Raw genomic sequence first — 18,340 nt, forward strand, 5'->3', positions numbered from 1 at the left:
CAATTTAACTTTTCAAATTAACAGAATAGCTACTGGGGAGTAGTTTCCATTTGTCAAGAGATATATTATAGAAAGTTGGTTGCACTACCTCATTACTCTTGCTTTGTGAAAGAGCCAGGCTATCATTTGTCAATTCCTCATCATCTGCATTATTCCTGTTAAGAACTTTACTCTTCTTCTTCTTGGATCCTCCATCACTAGCCGTGCTGCTATTATCTTCTTCATTACCTTCCTCATCATTGTCATCCTCATCACTTCCACTCCCATCATCTTCATCATCCTCATTATCTCCATCGCTCCCTTCTTTTCGCAGAGCATTTTTTCCTTTTTTTTTCTCAGCAGTAGGCCGCCAGTCATTGTCATCTTCGCTGTCATAGTCATCCATATCATTTAGTTCTTCCATCGATACAAAATCCAGCAGAGGTCGGTTCCTGCGCAAATTCCATTTTTTTGGTTCATTTGTTTGCTCATCAGCCACAGCATCAGGTTCACCTGCTTTCTCTTTCTCTTTCTTCTTTTTTGGCTTTTCTTCTTCATCTTCTTGCTCTTTCTTTTCAGCTTTAATTACCTCTTTCTCTGCTGTTGGCACCTCTTCTTCAGTGGAGCTTTTTGGCTGTTGCTCTTCTACTTTCTCTTCTGCTGGTTCTTCCTCCAAGATATTTTCTTCTGATTCAGTACAGGAACCTTCACCACTGTCCTTTGATGCATCTTCACTCCCATGACCACTTCCTTCAGAATCTGTTGAGCATATGAAAATTTAAAAAAAGTTCCGACACAAATGTACCCCCAAAAATAAAATCTGTTGAAGCAAGTTGTTAAACAAAAGAATGATGCCTGTTCCTCCCTTATAAGGTATTCCACCTATTTTTTCAGCTGGTATCCAAATATTGCTATTTCAAGTGGTATGTTGAGAATCTGTTAAACATGAATGCATTTTAAGATGCCAAAAGAAAAGATGGTAGAACTTATTAAATGAGCATTATATGTTCCTTTGAACTGCAGCTCATATTAACAATAAGCAGTAGCACAGAGTAATTTCCATGTGAAGTCACACTTTAAAGAAACAGCATTCCAGTTTTTAATTTCTGCAGGTATTTTCTACATCTTCAAAATAAAACAGCTATCCAATAGAGAGAACTTACAAAATGAAGAGTTTACATAACAAGTACTAGTAACAGTATGGATAATCCCATACCTTCATTTTTAGTACATTTGTTTTTCTGGGTTTGAGGGCTCTTTTAATTTCCAGTGTTATTTCACTTATTAATCCCATATAAGCTGTGCCTCATTCAGTGTTGCAGCTGCACAACAATGCATAAATTCTACCCTTATGCCACTCATGGTATCATTCTATGTGTACTCACTATTTCCATTAATTAATACGGGCCAACTGTGCAATAGAAGAGGATTTGTATTTAAAAACTCATAAAAATAAGACAATTTTACTATAAAGTACATGTAAAAAATACTGGAAAATGAAGTGAACATGTTAAATTTTATAAACATCATCCACCTTTACTATTTCTCATCTTATGGGCACCTACTGTTTTTCATTCGCAGTACTAGTTTTATTGAAGGAAAACTCAGAAAATGTGTTTTAAAATAAACAAGAAAATATAAAGTTGCTTGATCCAATGCAGGGATCTATTAGGCAATGGTTACAGTTTTCAGTTTGCTCAAAGCCATTACCAAGTTTTTGATCCAGTCATATAGATGCAAAGATGAAACATGTTGATGCTTGCAAATTAAAAAAAAAATTCTTAATTGCTTTAGCTACCACCCAAAAATCTCCACCTCTCAGCATCACCTTACACAGAGAATTTCTGTGCACATCCATCTCTATATAAATCCAAATCAACAAACACTGGGGTCAGTGTGCTACACATTTCACATGGCATTTATTTCCACCCCACAGAACACTGCCAATGATTAGCCAGTTGTTACTTCAATGTAATGGTCAGTTTTGTCTTCGTCTGCATATACCTGCATATGGAACTGTTTGGTGAGGAGATTATAAAATTATACACAAAAATAATCCATCAATGCTATTATGGATCAGGACATTGATGCTATCCATCCCCTCACAAGCTAATAGAAACTAAAAGTTTCCAACAAATGTTCTAAACTTTAGAAACCCAGTAAAAAAACAAGTTATTTTACAATCTTTTGAGAAGAGAGTAATTCAGTCAGTTGCCTACACCTATCAGCCTTACTAACTGTAGTAATCAAAGTAAAACATAACTAACTGAAGTTCAAATAGTTGAACTCTCATCAGACATGTACAAAATTAAAAAAACAGTATTAAATACTATGAAGTCTAAAAATTTATTTTTCAATTATAATAACTTTGTCTGGATACAAAGTCACAGAATTACAGGATGGGTAAGGCAGGAAGGCACCACAGTGGGTCCTCGGATCCAACCTCCCTGCTCAAGCAGGGTCATCCTCGAGCGCATGGGACAGGATTGTGTCCAGACAGTTCTTGAATATCTCCATGGAAGGAGACTCCACAACCTCTCTGGGCAATCTGTTCCAGTGCTTGGTCACCTGCACAGCAAAGAACTTCTTCCTCATATTCATGTGGAACTTCCTGTGTATGTTTCTGCCTGTTGCCTCTTGTCCTATTGCTTGGCAACCATCAAGAAGAGCCTGGCTCCACTCTCTTGACACTCTCCCTTTCAAATACTTACAGACATTGGTGAAGTCCCCTCTTAGTTTTCTCTTCTCAAGGCTGAACAGGCCCAGATCCCTCAGCCTTCCCTTGTACGAGTGAGTGCATCCAGAGAAGGGCCAATGGTGAGAAGGCTGCAACGCTCCATGGAGAAAGGCTCAGAGAATTGGGGTTGTTCAGCCTGGAGAAGAGAAGGCTGCAGGGAGACAGAAACAGAAACTTTTACTAAGGCCTGTAGTGACAGGAAAAGGGGAGCCAGTTTTAAACTGAAAGATGGAAGGGTTTAGATGAGACACAAGGAACATTTCAATAAGCATGGTGAGACACTGAAACAGGTTGCCCAGGAAACCTGTAAGTGCCCCATCACCGGAAATATTCAAGGTCATGTGGGATGGGACTTTAAACAACCTGGACTAGCAAAAGATGTTCCTGACAAGGCAGGGGGTTGCCTAGATTATCTTTAAAGGTCCCTTCCAACACAAACCATAATGTCAACAGAATTTTGGGGTTTGGATATGTGTTGGTTTACGGGACACCAGGCCTGCTGGCAGCAGATATAGCACAACTGTCTCAAAGAAGGAAAAAGGATCTTTGCAGACTAGTTAGTAGGGCTCATTAAAAGACTTTAAACTAGATCAGAAGGGGTAAAGGGATAAAACCAGGTTCACTAGAGACATACCTGGGGGCAGCACACCAATGTTTGAGGGACAGTGATAGCAAAGTCCTTTGGTCTGTGGCCTCTATGGAGGTAGGGAATGGAGATCCATGTAACAGTAAAGATACAAGGGTTTTGATGTGTTAGAAAACATGGAAGCAACTAAAAATAGTCATGTAAGACTTAGGGCTTGTCCCCCCAAAAAGGTGGTGAGATCAACAGTCCAACTGAAGTGCATCTATACCAATGTACACAGCAAGGGTAAGAAATAGGAAGAGTTGGAAGCCGTTGTGCAGCAGTAAAACTAAGACACAGTTGCCATCATGTAGACATGAGATGACAGACAACTGGAGTGCTGTAATGGATGGCTATAAACTCTTTAGAAGGGGCAGGCAAGCAATGAGAGGTGGTGGACTAGCACTGTATGTTAGAAAGTGTTTTGATTATTTAGGGCATAATGATGGTGACAATAGGGTTGTTTAAGGGTAAGACTCAGGGGGAAGTCCAACAAGGTGGAATCTGTTAAAGACCACCCACCCAGGATGAAGAGAAAAGCAAAACAGTCTATAAGTAGCTGGGAGAAGTCTCACAATCACTAGTTCTCATACTCATAGGGGACTTCAACTTACCAGATGTCTACTGAAAACAGCAGAGAGGAAATGGTCTAAGATATTCCTGGAGCATGTGGAAGATAACTGTCTGACACAGCTGGTGAGGGAGCCTAGTAGGGAATGCTCCCCACTGGACCTGTTGTTTGTGAACAGAGAAGAACTGATATGATGGTTGTAAGCTGTCTTGGGCAGAGCAAAACTGAAATGATAGTTTTTAATTCTCAGAGAAGTAAGGAAGGCAGTCAGCAGAACAGCTGCCTTGGACTTTCGGAGAGCAGATGCTGCCCTGTTGAGAGGTTGACAGAGTCTCTTGGGAGGCAGCAGAGGAAGACTGGACATTTTTCATGAAGGAAATCTTAAAACCACAGGAGCAGGCTGTCCCCATGCGCTGAAAGACAAGCCAGTAGAAGACTGGTCTGGTTGAACACAGAGCTGAGAGCTTTGGCTGGAATGCAGGAAAAAAAGGAGAGTTTATGGCCTTTGGAAGAAGGGGCAGGCAACTCAGGAGGACTACAAGGATGTCATGAGGGAGAAAATCAGAAGGGCCAAAGCCCAACTAAAATTTAATCTGTTTACTGCCATAAAAGACAATAAAATATGTTTCTATAAATACATCATCAATTAAATGGCTGAAGATAATCTCCATCCTTTACTGGATGTGGGGGGAAACATAGTGGTAAAGGATGAGGAAAAGGCTGAGAAACTAAATGCTTTCTTTGCCTCAGTCTTTAATAGCAAGACCAGTTGTTCTCCAAGTACCCAGCCTCTTGAGTTGGAAGGCAAAGAGAGGGAGCAGAATGAAGCACCCAAAATCCAAGGGGAAACGGTCAGCCTGACCTCAGTGTCGGGGATGGTCATGGAGCAATTATCTTGAGTACCATCACGTGGCAGGTGCAGGGTATCAGGTCCAGTCAGCATGGGTTTGTGAAAGGCAGGTCCTGCTTGACCAACCCAATATTTTTTATGACAAGATGACCCTCTTAGCGGATGACGGAAAGGCTGTTGATGTTGTTGACAGGTTCTGAGTGCTTATGTGCCCTACTTGTCTCACTGTAAATAGGATCCTGCCATGTCAAAATTAACTGGATTTTTAAGTTAGCTTTTATTATTTTCTCTTATTTCCCTACCATAAGTCCATCGGAGACATTTGTTTTGATGCTTTAATTGTGCTGTTGAGTTTCTAAATATACTTAAACCTCTTGTCAATTTAAGCTCCCATTTCATATTTTGTGGGGAATCTTAGTCTGAGTATAGTTTGATCTTTAACAGTACTCTAAATTCCTAACAGTGATTCCTGTACATCAATACTATGCCATGCAAGCAATTTAAAGCAGAGAACAAATGAACACTATTTTCATTCACGTCTCTCCTTCAAACTCTCTTTGCCTTCTGTCTGCACATTTTGTTTCGTACTCTCCTTTCTGCACTCATATACACACCAGAGATACCTATAGCAAGGTCTGAATGCACCCACTGTGATAGGTGCTTTTCCAGAAAAAGCTATTCTGTGATAACAGCAATTTTTTCAGGTGTTCTTCTGTCAGCTGTACTTTTACTGAGGAAGAGGCTGTAGTATACAATTTTCTCCTTGAAAGAAATGCTTAAAGAATGGCTATTTCAAATTGGCAACCATATCATGTCATTTCCTATGGGAAAGAAGTCAAGCTACTCTAAGTGAAAGATGGGGCCAGATACACCATCAAATAGTGAAGAATATAGAGCTCCACTGAGAACAAATATGAAAGATAACAGTTGGGAGAAAGACATCATTTATTCCTCTACACCTTGTATTTTTAGCTTTACTAAGCACAACAGCAGGTGGCAGTCAAATCCAAAGAGGATAACTCTGAAAGGAATTCTCCATAACAGAACATTATGCTACAGAATTAACATACCAAAAAAAAGTGTAATAAAGAAACACTCCACTCAGCTGTGGAGTCTTGTATAATACGTACTATGCACAAGACTTCAGGGTAAAGCTACTAAAATCACTACAGCAGTCAAAAAGAAATCCCCCCAGGGTTTTGCAGGACCATTTTACAAACAACTCTAAACATGATACCCCAAAATTTTTTATTTTTTTTTAACATTCTAAGAAAATTCATCTATACAGAGAGTAAATGCTGCACAACATAAGTACATAGCCAACCACTCACAGGAGACAGTCTAATTCTTCAATGCAGTATTTAGCTTAACAAGCAGCTCTGTAAAAAGCAGATTTATTGTTTAAGTGAACTCTAAACGATAAGCTAGTTAAAGGCAATCATGGACTCAATTTTGGACTTGCCTCTTCCATTAATAAAGCTTAACCAACTCCAAATAGTAGACAAGAAGCATTTGGAATCACATTAGAAAGTTCTTTTATTTGCACTGAGTCCTATCTGGTTGAGTCTTACCTGCATGCTCTAAGCTGCCTACCAAGAAGTGAAAAACCCGAAAAACTAAGCATGTAACATAGAAAGAAACTACCAAGTTATTACTGCTAAATAGTATTGTTCAATAATAACCTACAGTCACCATGTGACAAGTTATCCAGCCCACAGAAGCCTTCACAATACCCTCTTTTTGAGGGCAGTAACAAAAACCATGATACAGGTGAGGTTAATGTCACTCAAGTACCACCACCTTGCCTATCGGTCCTTTAGCCTCTTTCTTCCCCATCACAAGGCGAACAAGTCTTTCACATGGTGAAATTCTCTAGGTATCTCTGCTAAAACACCATGTTACATACCATGTACAACCCCTTATCCAGGGTGTTTGCATCCTGACAGATGGAACAGCCTCTGCCCATAAACCTCCTTACAAGAACAACTCCAGACTCACAAAAACTCCTTTGCACATGTGCTATACCAAACATGTAAAATCAGCTGTACTTCTCCAGAATACCTTAAGGAAATGTTTAAACTAATTAGGAAGTTACGACATTAATAACTGGATGTTAAAAAAAGGCAGGAAAACCTAGATCATACATGGAAAATAGGAAGTTTTAAACTGCCAAAGACAAAGTTGTGTAACTGGTACATTTGTCTATTAGATTAAAGACACAGAAGTCCATTATGCTAAGACCGATATAAATATAAGCAAGAACTGAAAAGGCTTAATACCTCACTTTCAACATAAGTTCAAAAAAGAGAATTTAATACCAGTTAGATATACCTCCCCGGCTTTCTGTGCTATTTTGCCACGTATGATGATTAAACACTGGTAGACTACTGGCAATTCAACACCAGTAATGCTGGCAGTTAAAGAAATTGAACTGTCCAAAGTAAAATGATTAAAAACACACAAAACCAAACCAATAAAGACTAAGATCCTACTGCTCTATGGAGAGAAAGATGTTTCTCAAATAACGTTTTGAAAGGAACTATCTAATCTGTATTAACTGCAGCTGTTGACTGGTCAGAGCAGGAAATGAAAATGACCACTGATTTGTGATTACAGGTTTCAGAAAACAAGTACTTAGTTTAATATTAAAAACAATGGGAAGGGAACATAAAGGAAAGTAATTTAGTAAGCAGTTTCTTCCCTTTTACACTACCAGTAATTATATTATATGGCATTTCTGTAGATTTTTATTGAAGTCACAAAACCACTCAAAACTAAAGGTTGCCAATTTTGACTTGAGTCATGAGGAAGTGCCTTATTGACAATGTCATAACACAGATGAAACTGGCTGCCCTACCTCTTGAAGTTCCTTGACATTTTCCAGTTTCCTCATTTTTAACATCTCTTTGGGATAAAGTACTGCATAGCCCATGACTTTCCTCAGCAAAGCCGCAGTCCTAAATAATCCATAAAACTGACTTCCAGTACAAATAATTGAATAATAAGCTAGAATATACATTTAAAAAACCCCAAAAACTAAGAGTTTTACATCTTGTACAAGGGAAGTGACATCTCAAAAGACAGATGAACGTGCATTTGGAGCAAATTAAGACTAAGTCTCTGACGCCCTGTAACAAGTACACGCTCCTGAAACACTTGAAACATCTCATCCTCACTGAGCATGTCTAGACTCTCAGAGGAGGCCAGGCTACAAAAAGACCACCCCACCAAGCTGGAGTAACTAAACCACAAAAGAATCTTCTCCATGTGGCAGGGAATACACAAGAGATGGACACACACACACACACAAAAAGGGGAAATGTAAAAGAAAGCAAAGTAGGAGTAGTAAAGTAGGAGACCACAAAAATCCTGTTTAAGACTGAGTGAACAAGCAGAACGACACTGAGCCAATGAGCAAGGGGTCTGTAAGGGGCAGACAGACTGGCAAGACAAGGCATAAAAAGTCACAGTAGGGCAAAACCAAAGAAAAATAATGTCATTCCATCACTAAATCTGCCCTGTACAGACACTGGAATGAAGCCTAGATTTCTGTTACATATCTCCTCTGCTGTCAGTAAGCACACGGAATAACAGAAATCTCAGTGTTTCCAAAGGGAATGAAAGTTGGAAATGCTTGTCAGTCACTCCAAAGTTTTGCTTCAAGTGGCAGACGTTTGTACAGACAAATATTTTACTTGAAAGGAAAATAATCCAAGAGAAAATAATGCTTGCATTTTCCATTTTCTCAATTGGAAAAAGCCCTTGTGAATTCCACTCTGAGGAACTACACATTAATATGTAATTATGTGATAATTTACCAATGACTAACTCATCAATATTTTCTTTTACCTTCACTGTCTACTGAAAGCACCTTACAACTTTACTGTTGCATATCATTTAAGTTTAGACTCAAAAACAAATGTATTAGTTTCTCCATCAAGATTTCAGTACTGTTTATCACTAGAGTATTTTGATGTTTTGCAAACATTTCTTTATATTACAACATTCTGTACAGGAAAGCAAAAGCAGAATCTCCATTGTGCTAACAGGAAACAAATTACAGAAAATTTGCAACTTTTTATTTCTAGATCAAGACACAGGTTTTTCAGAATACCTAATATATGCATTTATGCAGATCATTACATGTTTTAAACAGAGCTCCTACTGACTTCAGTTGCAATAATGGTACATAATACATATGCAAGTCAGGCTCTGCACTCAACACCAAAAAAAAAATTACCAATGTGTCTAAAAATTCGAGTCTACAAGACTTGTAGCAGAAGTGGTGACAGGATCAGTTCTTCAAGGCAGCAATCAGCTATGCTCTTCTTAGCTACGCTACGAGAGAGAGTCAGTCTTTAAATTCACATATTATTATTGTTCAGGGACTACACTACATTTCTCAGCATCATTTCAATTTTAGTACATGTGCTGACGAAACTGAGTTCACTGGTAAGAGAGAAGAAAAGTGGTAAATCCTTGCTTTGGAGTTCTGCTGAGAATTACTCTACACCTATACTCTGATTTCTGACATCAGTATATCTCCAGCTGCTCTCACTGCAGGAAAAAAAAATCAACAAAAAAACTTCCAGAGCATGCTCTGGTTAACTTAAAAGCCAAACTTCAAATAACCTTCAGTTGTGTATATTACAGTACCATCATTTCAACTCACATATTTGTACATTCCGACTCCAAAGGGACAGGTTTTTTGACTGATCCCACATTAAGATTACATATGACATTCTTTCTTAAGGAACAAATTATTCAGGATGTTTACAAAAAACAGAAGAATACAGTACTTTAGAACATAGCATTACTACTAGAAACAGAGAAGCCACTAAAAAGTGCTTCGTCCAATATTAACATAATGAAAAGCCTGAAGGCCTGAAAACTACTTACGTTAAGTAAATTTACAAAAATATAACAGTTTTAAAATCAGTTTCCGTAAAGAGATGTCAGAATGTTGAGATCTTTAAAGTGGTAAAGGCAGTAACTGACTGCTGGTGTGACCTAAATCCAAAAGAAAAGAAATTAACTACACTGTAAGTAAAGGCCACATCTCCTATGGATTTTTTGGTGGAAATGGAGGTTAGGTGATTTGAAATATTTTCTGTAATGAAAAAAATTTACCAAGGCACCAGGACTCCAAATACAAAAATTCAGAAATGCCAATTCCTTCCTAAAAGTATTTAATAACAACTTCTCAAATACTTACTGCATTGCACATTCCCAGAAATTTGGCAGAACAATGAACATGTGTAAAAGTTTAACTGTTCAGAGCTCAGTCTTTATAGACTTGCACAGTATCATGTACTAGCATATACCACTGGAGATCCTAAATCTCATACATATGGACATCACACAATCATCAGGGAGAAAACAACTTCAGAATTCTTTTAATTCAGTATTTAAATAATTCTTTAACTTTTAACTTTCAAATTTGTTTTGTTATTTTAAACACCTTTATGTGCATTTGTGAATGAAATAAACATATTGTAGAGCTGCAGAACTACCATACTTACAGGACTTTTCTGAGTGCATAAGTAGAATTTATGCTCGTTTTCAAAGCACTTCTAACTGATTCTTCCTTCTGACACATTAATTTCCTTTTGCAAGCAAACTATATCATGTCATTCTGAATTCAAACACATACTAAATACTGATTTGCAACAGGTTGCACATGGAGAGACCTCTATAGTCATTAAAAGAAGAAAAAGAGCAACATCTCTGAGTGTACTGGAAAAAGGCACATTAGGCTTTGAAGGTTCAATTCATAGTGAGAAAAAGGAAAACCTGTTTTTTATTAGCAACAATATGGAACTTGTCTAGTAGGGTTGCTTATGCGCATACACACAAATTCCTTACATATATATATAAACTTTGAAATTATTCATTTTATTTATATGTATGTATGTGTGTGTGCACATAAAAAAGTCCTTTTATTTCATCACTTCTTCCATCCAAATCTAATGGACTAAGTACAACCAAATTTAAGAGTATGTTATACCAACTTCCTTTTAAATCAGCACAGATATTCTGTTTCAAATATCCTGCACCTATTCATTTAACTTGTATTACATGTAAGAAATATTTTCTTTTTCTTTCCACTGAAGAGGTTATTTGTAATAACTTTCTATTCCCCAACTTCTCCAAATGCTCATAACTTTCTTCTTTCACATTGAAAAATCTTTGAATATAGTGTAAAATATCAAACTCTCTTGCTATTTCAAAGTGTTTTCACTAAATTTTAAACTTTACTAAACAGAACATTCTTTTCTCCTATCAATAAGAGATATAAGTTCAGAAATGCTAAAACAACACTGTATCAGATACATGAACACAAAACAGCAATTAGAAAAACATTTTTTAAGTAGAACTTGAGTTTTTCTCATACACTCATTTCAATTCGGCGTTGCATTTTTCAGGGAAAATCCATTCAACTTCCTCAAAATGTAACTGAGATTGACTCTAAAGGCTAGATACTGACCTGACCCCCAAGCATACATACAATATCCTAAAAGTCAAAAAGGATATCAATTACAAATGAATATTCTGCATTTACACATTGTTGAGTCAGGAAGCTGTATTCATTATTTTTAATTAATTACTGTCTTTTTGATCAACTAATATACTGCTCTGAATTCTGTGTTCATCACCCATACTCCCTTTTCAAATCTTTTCCCTTAAGTCCTGTCTACACTGCTGTTCCAGAACAGGGAGGTTTTCTCTGGGAATTAAAAATCATTTCCTTTTACGGTAAATTGTACCTTACTCGAAAGAAAGGATCAAAAATCCCCAGAACAAAATTAAAAGAGTAAATGAAACAAGTCCCCAATAGTCTTAGCATGAAATTGGTAAGGTTACATCAGTTTTATTCTCTCATGCCATTGAAGCCTGCTTCTACCAGAACAACTAAGGAAAATATGTCTAAGCTTGGGGGATAAAAGGGGAAGAAAAAAAAAACTAACATAAACAACCCCCACCCCTAAAAACCACACCAGGAAAAGCAAACCAAACAAACCAAAACAAACCACAAACAAGGAGCATTAACGCATATCTTAAAACTGACACTGGATAAATTATTATTATGCATTTTTAAGTTCACCAATACAGAGGACCTGGCCAAATGTTAATAAATAAGCCTTTAAATGGAGATGGGAAGTATTTTTGCTCTGTAAACCACATGAAAACATACATCAGCATCCCCAGTGCAGAAATAACAAAGTGAAGTTATTTGATAGGCTGCTTTTCTTATATGTTAAACATCCTATATCTCCCTCATTTCCCCCAGCATGTGCCACAGAACATCTAACATGCAGTTTACTGACAAACATGGTCCTGCCCCTTCTTTCCCTTCCCTCCAACTATTCTTGAATTTATTAATTTTATTTTGACATCTTGTCTATTTTCAGTTTCTGTGAATGTTCACCGAAGATATAGGAATCTGCATATATAGAAAAGACTGCAAAACAACAACACTGGGGCAAGGACTTCCACCTAGTATGAAATGCATACACCTTTCTGTATAACTATCTGAACAGACATCTTAAGTTTACCTATTGTAAAAAAACAATAAAAGCCTGAACAGATTATCTTTCTGCTTTAGGTTCTTACTCACCCACTGGAATTAACCTTGAGAAAAAGGCAAGTTCCTAAGTTCACAACCAACTATTATCCAGACTTCTTCAAAATAAAATGACTTTAGGTCTTTCTTATTTCAATACAAATACAGTAAAAATTTTAAACAAATCCCTACATTGAATAAATAAAAACCAATAAATACACCTAAGGCAATCTGCACAGCAGCTACTCAAATGCTTCTACCAAAACCTGTTTGATAATCATGAGATTTCTGCTGAGAAAAAAATCATCACAGTTGAACTACTGACTTCCAGTTATGCAATCATGTCACTCCCTTCAAGGGGCTCCAAGTCCCAACAGTTCACGACAAGCATTCTGTCTCCTGTATAATATTAAATAAGCAACCATAAACCAAAAATGAGAAAATTCTGAACCAAGGAGATGAGAAAGCATATTTACCTGAAGCATCTCCAACTTTAAAATCACTGTCATCAGAGCTATCATAATCTAAAGCTTCCAGCAGCGAAGCTGCCAAAGGCTTCACTTGTCTCCTCTTCGAACTGCGGTCCACTGCAGGGAAAAAAACCACAGTGTTGTTATAGGGTGGCACAATGAGGATTCAGCATCGCTACGGGCATTTAAACCAAAAGGCAGCACGGCGGTGCCAGGCAGGGCAGTCCCGAGCGCAGCGCGGGGACAGCCGCTCGCACAGGCGAGGCAGGGCAGGGTCGCCGGCGAGCACGCGGTGCTCCCTGCAGGCCGGAACCCGCACGGCACCGGGACCGCGGCTGCCCGCGCCGTAAACACAAGCGAAGACGGCTGGCGGGCACTGAGGCCGACAAAACACACTCGAGAGCCACCAGCATCCCCAGAGGCACAGCGCCTCGGCGTGAATCCGCCAGCGATCGAGGCAGGGGGAACGTGCACCGGACTTCGCGGACGCCAGAGGGACCTGGGGATGCGCCGCTCAGCGCCGAGGGCGGGGACGCTCCACGGGCAGCGCGACAGCTCCGCGGAGAACCCAGTCCGGCAGGGCGGCGCGGGTGCTTACTAAAGCTGCGGCGGTGTGTGCGGCAGGCGGGGCGGGCCCTCGGAGCAGCGCCGCGAGTCCCGCTCCCTTCCAGACAATGGACGCGGCGGCGACGCGATGGCACACCCGGCGCGCCGCCCCGCCGCGCACGCGCCGCCCGGCGCCTGCGCAAGGCGCGGCGAAGCCCAGTAGGGGCCGTGCCCGGGCCCGACCCGCGCCCGGAGGCGGCCGCGGTTCCGTGGTCGGGATCGCCCCGGGGGGAGGCACAGGCAGTCCCGGAGCGACGAGCGCCGCTCACAAGGGCTCAGAGCAACGCCATTCGTTCTCGGGGGCTGCCTGCTCAGGATCTCTTGTATTACCTCAAGAACCTACTCTGGCACTTTTCCGTTCCCCCCACGTGGAAAGGAAGCGCTATAAAGCTCTACTCATTTAACCCCCGCTCTAAGAGCTTTGTTCCTCGTGGGCTTTCCTGTGTTGTCAAGCTCATTCTTGCGCTTTTGAAGAACAGCAACCCAATGCATTGGGAAGAAAAAAAAAGGGGGGGGGGGGAAATGGTGTTTAAGGGCAGGTTGGATGGCGCTCTGAGCAACGTGGTCTAGTTGAAGATGTCCCTGCCCACGGCAAGGGGGTTGGAATACATGATCTTCAAGGTCCCCTTCCAACTCAAACCATTTTGTGGTCCTATGATTCTATGACAATACAAACCAAACAAACCCCAGGGATTATTGTTTGACCTCATCACACAGGCCTGGGAGCTCAAAAGCAGAAAACGTAATGGTGGGAGACAGACAACGAAGGAGAGCAATGCTGAGCCATTGCCTGTTCAACAGAGTCCTAACTTCGCCTCAGTTCCACAGCAGTTTTGCCGGAACCCCCACCCCCACCCCGCCAAAATGAACCACAAAACCTTTATGAGGTGTTTAAAAGGACTTGAGGGAATAATCTGGGGTTGGCTTTTTCCTCAAACTTGTTTTTGTAATTAGAAGAACAAGGGCATCTTAACTGATGGTCTGGCACACTGGTATGATTTCAAGAGCTCAAGGATCAAGAATAGTGCTAAACATGAAAACTTCCAGCAGAATTGTAAGGGCTTTAAAATTGGAAGACATGTGTTTAACACTGGATAAATGCAAGTAGGGCCAAACTAGGTCTACAATGAAGCGTGGAGGGAGCATAAAGTTTGGCAAGTGTACAACCCATGACCAGAGCCTGCATTACATTTAGCACAGCGCTGCATGTATCACCCACACAAGCATTCCCACAGTCAAAACTTCCCTTGATATTGCAAAGATGGGTCATTGGTGTATAAGCATTCTGTTTTTAAATAGAGCACAGAGATGACTAGTCGGTGAATGATGTAATTATGCAGCTGAAATATTTTCAACAATAATTTTCTATGTTTCCAATTCTGAGTATTTTGAAAGGACGGAAAATTCCAAAGATAAGTGTGTATTCTATGTTAGTTCTGTGCTTGAATTTCCTAGTTTTCTTGTACCACATTATCACATTGACAGCTGATGTGTTCACACTGACACCACCTGTTTCCTCCATAAATTCTTTGGCTACATAGGAAGGATGACTGCAAAATGAATTCTTGTCCTGAACCTGGTTTTGCCAGCTCTACCCAAATATGCTATTGGCTCGTGCAGTCTAGTATTTTCTTCAAAACTCTGATCAGCTTCCCTGTTCAATAGGAGTTGCATATGTCTTAGCTTTTCACTCCCTGAGTGTTTTTTTTCCTTTTAACTGGCATCCTCATACTACTTTCCCTTCACACACTATTTCAGTCTTAAAAGACAAGTGGCAGGGCTCAGATTCCCTCGTTTAGGCTCTGCAGATCCATGCTGACATGTGCAACAACGAGTTCTGCAGAACTCCCTTCCTGCCAATGGTCAAGCCCCTGATCTTGTGCCATACACAGTGATTGGCAGGACAGCTCAAGTCACGTGTAAGGGGAAGGAAAAGTAAAGAACTGCCCCCAAATTTGCCCAAATAGAAGATCAGAATGAGGGGCACAGACAGCTTTGAAGAATGAGAGGTTTCAGCACAAGACAAGGGGAGAGGAGCACCCAGTAGAACAGTGAAGGAATTTACAAATCCCTTAAATATGAATGTCAACACAGATGTATGGACTGTCTGGCTTTCAGTTCAGCCCTTTGGGGCAGCCTGCAAAGCTGGGATTATTGCAGTCTCTACCTATATCATTCTGGCAGGAATAGGTGACCAAACAGAAGTTAATTAATGGCTGCCTGCCCCTGCTCACATTCCCCAGCTGTTCCTTCCTCCTTTCCTCTTATGTACTCCTTACCATTACTCAAGCTTTCTTGGCCCTTCTCTTACTCTTTCTTGTCTCAAACCTTCCCCCCTCCCCTTTTTTCCCTCTCCAAAGGAATATTCACATTTTCATTTCTGAAAATAGCATGCACACACTCTGTTATCTTCTGTCCTCAGCTTGCATACTTTGCCCTCATTTCTCAAAAGGGAAAAAAAACCCCACATCAATAAAATGAAAAGAACTGTGAAGTGATTAAAATTTATTCACTGTTTCCCTAACATTCTGGGCAACAAACATAGAGCTTACAAACAAATACTCCAAATGTAATAATTAGAAGTAAATAAAACATACAGTGTAGAAATTAAGTAGAACTAGCAGTTTCTCTTTTGGTCATCATTCTTTGGAAGATTCTGGCTATTAAAACACCACCTATTAAAAGGTAATTACTCCTTAGTAGATGCTAACTTCCCGTAGTAGAGTCACATTATTTCAAGTAACGGGAAAAGAAGGGAGAATTCATGCTCCAAATGAAAGGAACCTTCAGAATGTCTAATCCCCTTATTTCTGCGAGGCCTTTGCCAATCTCAGCAGATAATTGAGAATGTTGAAATGTTCAGTTGCCTTTTTGGTTGAAGAAATGAGGTATTATTGGCATGCTGCTGGGAGCTGGGCACTGTACTAACATTGCTATATCCATTAAATAGATTGTAAATGTTGTCAGTTTAGCACTTTTAAGTACTACCCTATTAAGTACTACAAAATATTATCTTAAAAGGTCATTTTTAGAGGAAAATTATGAAGAGCTGAAACAGTACATCTAGTATGAAAATGTCATGGCAGCTCCATCACTAACATAATACCTAAAAAAATGCCTAGAAATATTTCAGTATTTCAGGTCATGTCAAGCACATCAGGTCTTTGAATTATCTCAGCATTTCAGTGCTTCTCTTTAGGTTGAGCCTTCAGAGCACAGCCTGTTGCAAGAGTAGGTGTCTGAATCTCCATTTCAGTGCTGCTCTTCAACTGCTAGAGAAAGAGACAAAATAGTATCTTCTGCCTGTACTTTTGCCCTAAGAAAAAAAGAATCTTTGTTGTGGTTCTGTTAAGACCATTTTAGAAGGAGTTACACAATAGCAAGTCAGCAGAGAATACAGTCACAGTCACATAAATTACCTTAAAAATATCATTCTTAGTTTAATGAATTTGTCGAGTTTTCAAAGGAAGAAGTTCAACATTTTTTCAAGTAGGGAATAAACTCAAGAGTAAGTATGTTTTTAACTCATCCATCAGCTGTGAATGGAAAAATAATAGTTTGAAATCTTGTATCTATTTTTTTTCCTGTCAGTGAGCAGACAATTATAGCATGACCTACCTGTCTGAATCCAAACAGCAAATTCTTTTTTGTCCATCAAAACATCACCATCTGTAGTAGGGAGACTGACCTCTTGAAATATCTTTCCAAAGAGAATTTTTCCTGCTTTTACTCTTTAACTGTGCCATTGCAGTTAAAATGATCTCTGCTCTTTTGTCCGATATTATATGGTAAAATATAAAAAGACTCAGATATATAAAAATATAAAAAGAATCAGATGCCCTTTCTGTTTTAAATTACAAAGGGAGAAAGTTCAGTATGAATAGTCTCCAACAATAAGGCTTTGAAATAAACTACAGACTGCTACAAGGTCTACTGCAGTCAAATGCTGCCAGGGAATGTTCCCATCAGATATTGAGAGATTTCTTGCAGTCCTAAGGCCATGCTTAGCCTCAGTCAATTAATTATGGGGGTTTTTTGATTGTATGGTACACATGTTGTAAAAGAGTCCAGAAAAAGTAGAGCTTTCTGAATTATATACATACATTTATATATATATTCCCACTTGGCTCTATATGCCTACCTACTTATCAGCCACTATGAGACCACCCCCTGTCACTCATGCCTGTACAAAGGACATCATCCTCAACTCAGACCTCATGGCAGATTCTGCCACTGAAGTTACATTTGAAACATTCATTGCAAAACATACCTCATGTGCAGCTTTCCTGTCTGCCCATTCAGCTAAAATTCTTGCCTAGGCTCATCTCCCTTCTCATTTACATGAATGTTCCTTCCTCTGGTTTTCAAAAATGCAGCTCTGATGTTGCCATATTGATTGTAATGATTGTCCTCAGCGTCTACCATGTTTCTTTTCCATTTTAATCCCTCTAGTTAATTCACCTTGGCTGCATAAATCATAAATTTCTTAAGTTTGAATTCAGTATATTTCACAGATTACTCTTCCTTTCATCTGCCATTTCTTTACAGCAGACAACATTTGCCATACAAATTTGCTTAACACAATGCATTGGCCTCCTGTTCTCTGCTGAATTTTCAGACAAATTTTTGGGCTTTTTACCCGGCATCCTTCATACTTAAAACGTATTCCATGTAAATACCTGCAAACTGGGTTCATTTATCCTCTCAAATACCCTTCTACCACCATACTCCCAAAAAATTTTGTAAAATCAAATTAATATTGTGTCTCATATTGTCTCACAGTTTATTTGTACAGCTGCTATACACATATAGCAGTATAGCAAGTATACGGTACTATACCTGTCTATTTTTGTTTCTTGTTCTATGTTTGTATTACCAAACCATTTGGGGCAGACTTAGTATTTCCATTTTTGTATTGTTTTTCTGTCTATCATTTAT

The 18,340-nt window shown here is 39.4% G+C and overlaps 1 protein-coding gene across 6 annotated transcripts in view; it reads right to left on the minus strand.

Annotated features, from left to right (window-relative positions):
* PHF14 (PHD finger protein 14) overlaps nt 1–12,988 on the minus strand; it is a 159,375-nt gene extending 146,387 nt beyond the window's left edge. For 3 of the 6 annotated variants that reach the window (XM_018075666.2, XM_018075663.2, XM_018075664.2), the window contains exons 1-2: nt 12,803–12,984; nt 89–738 (exon numbers count right to left, since the gene is read on the minus strand). In XM_018075666.2, the coding sequence (XP_017931155.1) occupies nt 89–403 (315 nt within the window). In that variant the 5' untranslated portion in view covers nt 404–738; nt 12,803–12,984. Of the gene's footprint in view, nt 1–88; nt 739–12,802 lie in introns of all 6 variants that reach the window. The other 3 variants (XM_018075665.2, XM_018075668.2, XM_018075667.2) reach the window with 3 other exon arrangements.
* Between the last annotated feature and the right edge of the window lie 5,352 nt (nt 12,989–18,340).

Source organism: Manacus vitellinus, unplaced genomic scaffold, assembly GCF_001715985.3.
Source record: "Manacus vitellinus isolate BGI_N305 unplaced genomic scaffold, ASM171598v3 scaffold_3_pilon, whole genome shotgun sequence".
Taxonomy (NCBI): Eukaryota; Metazoa; Chordata; class Aves; order Passeriformes; family Pipridae; genus Manacus; species Manacus vitellinus.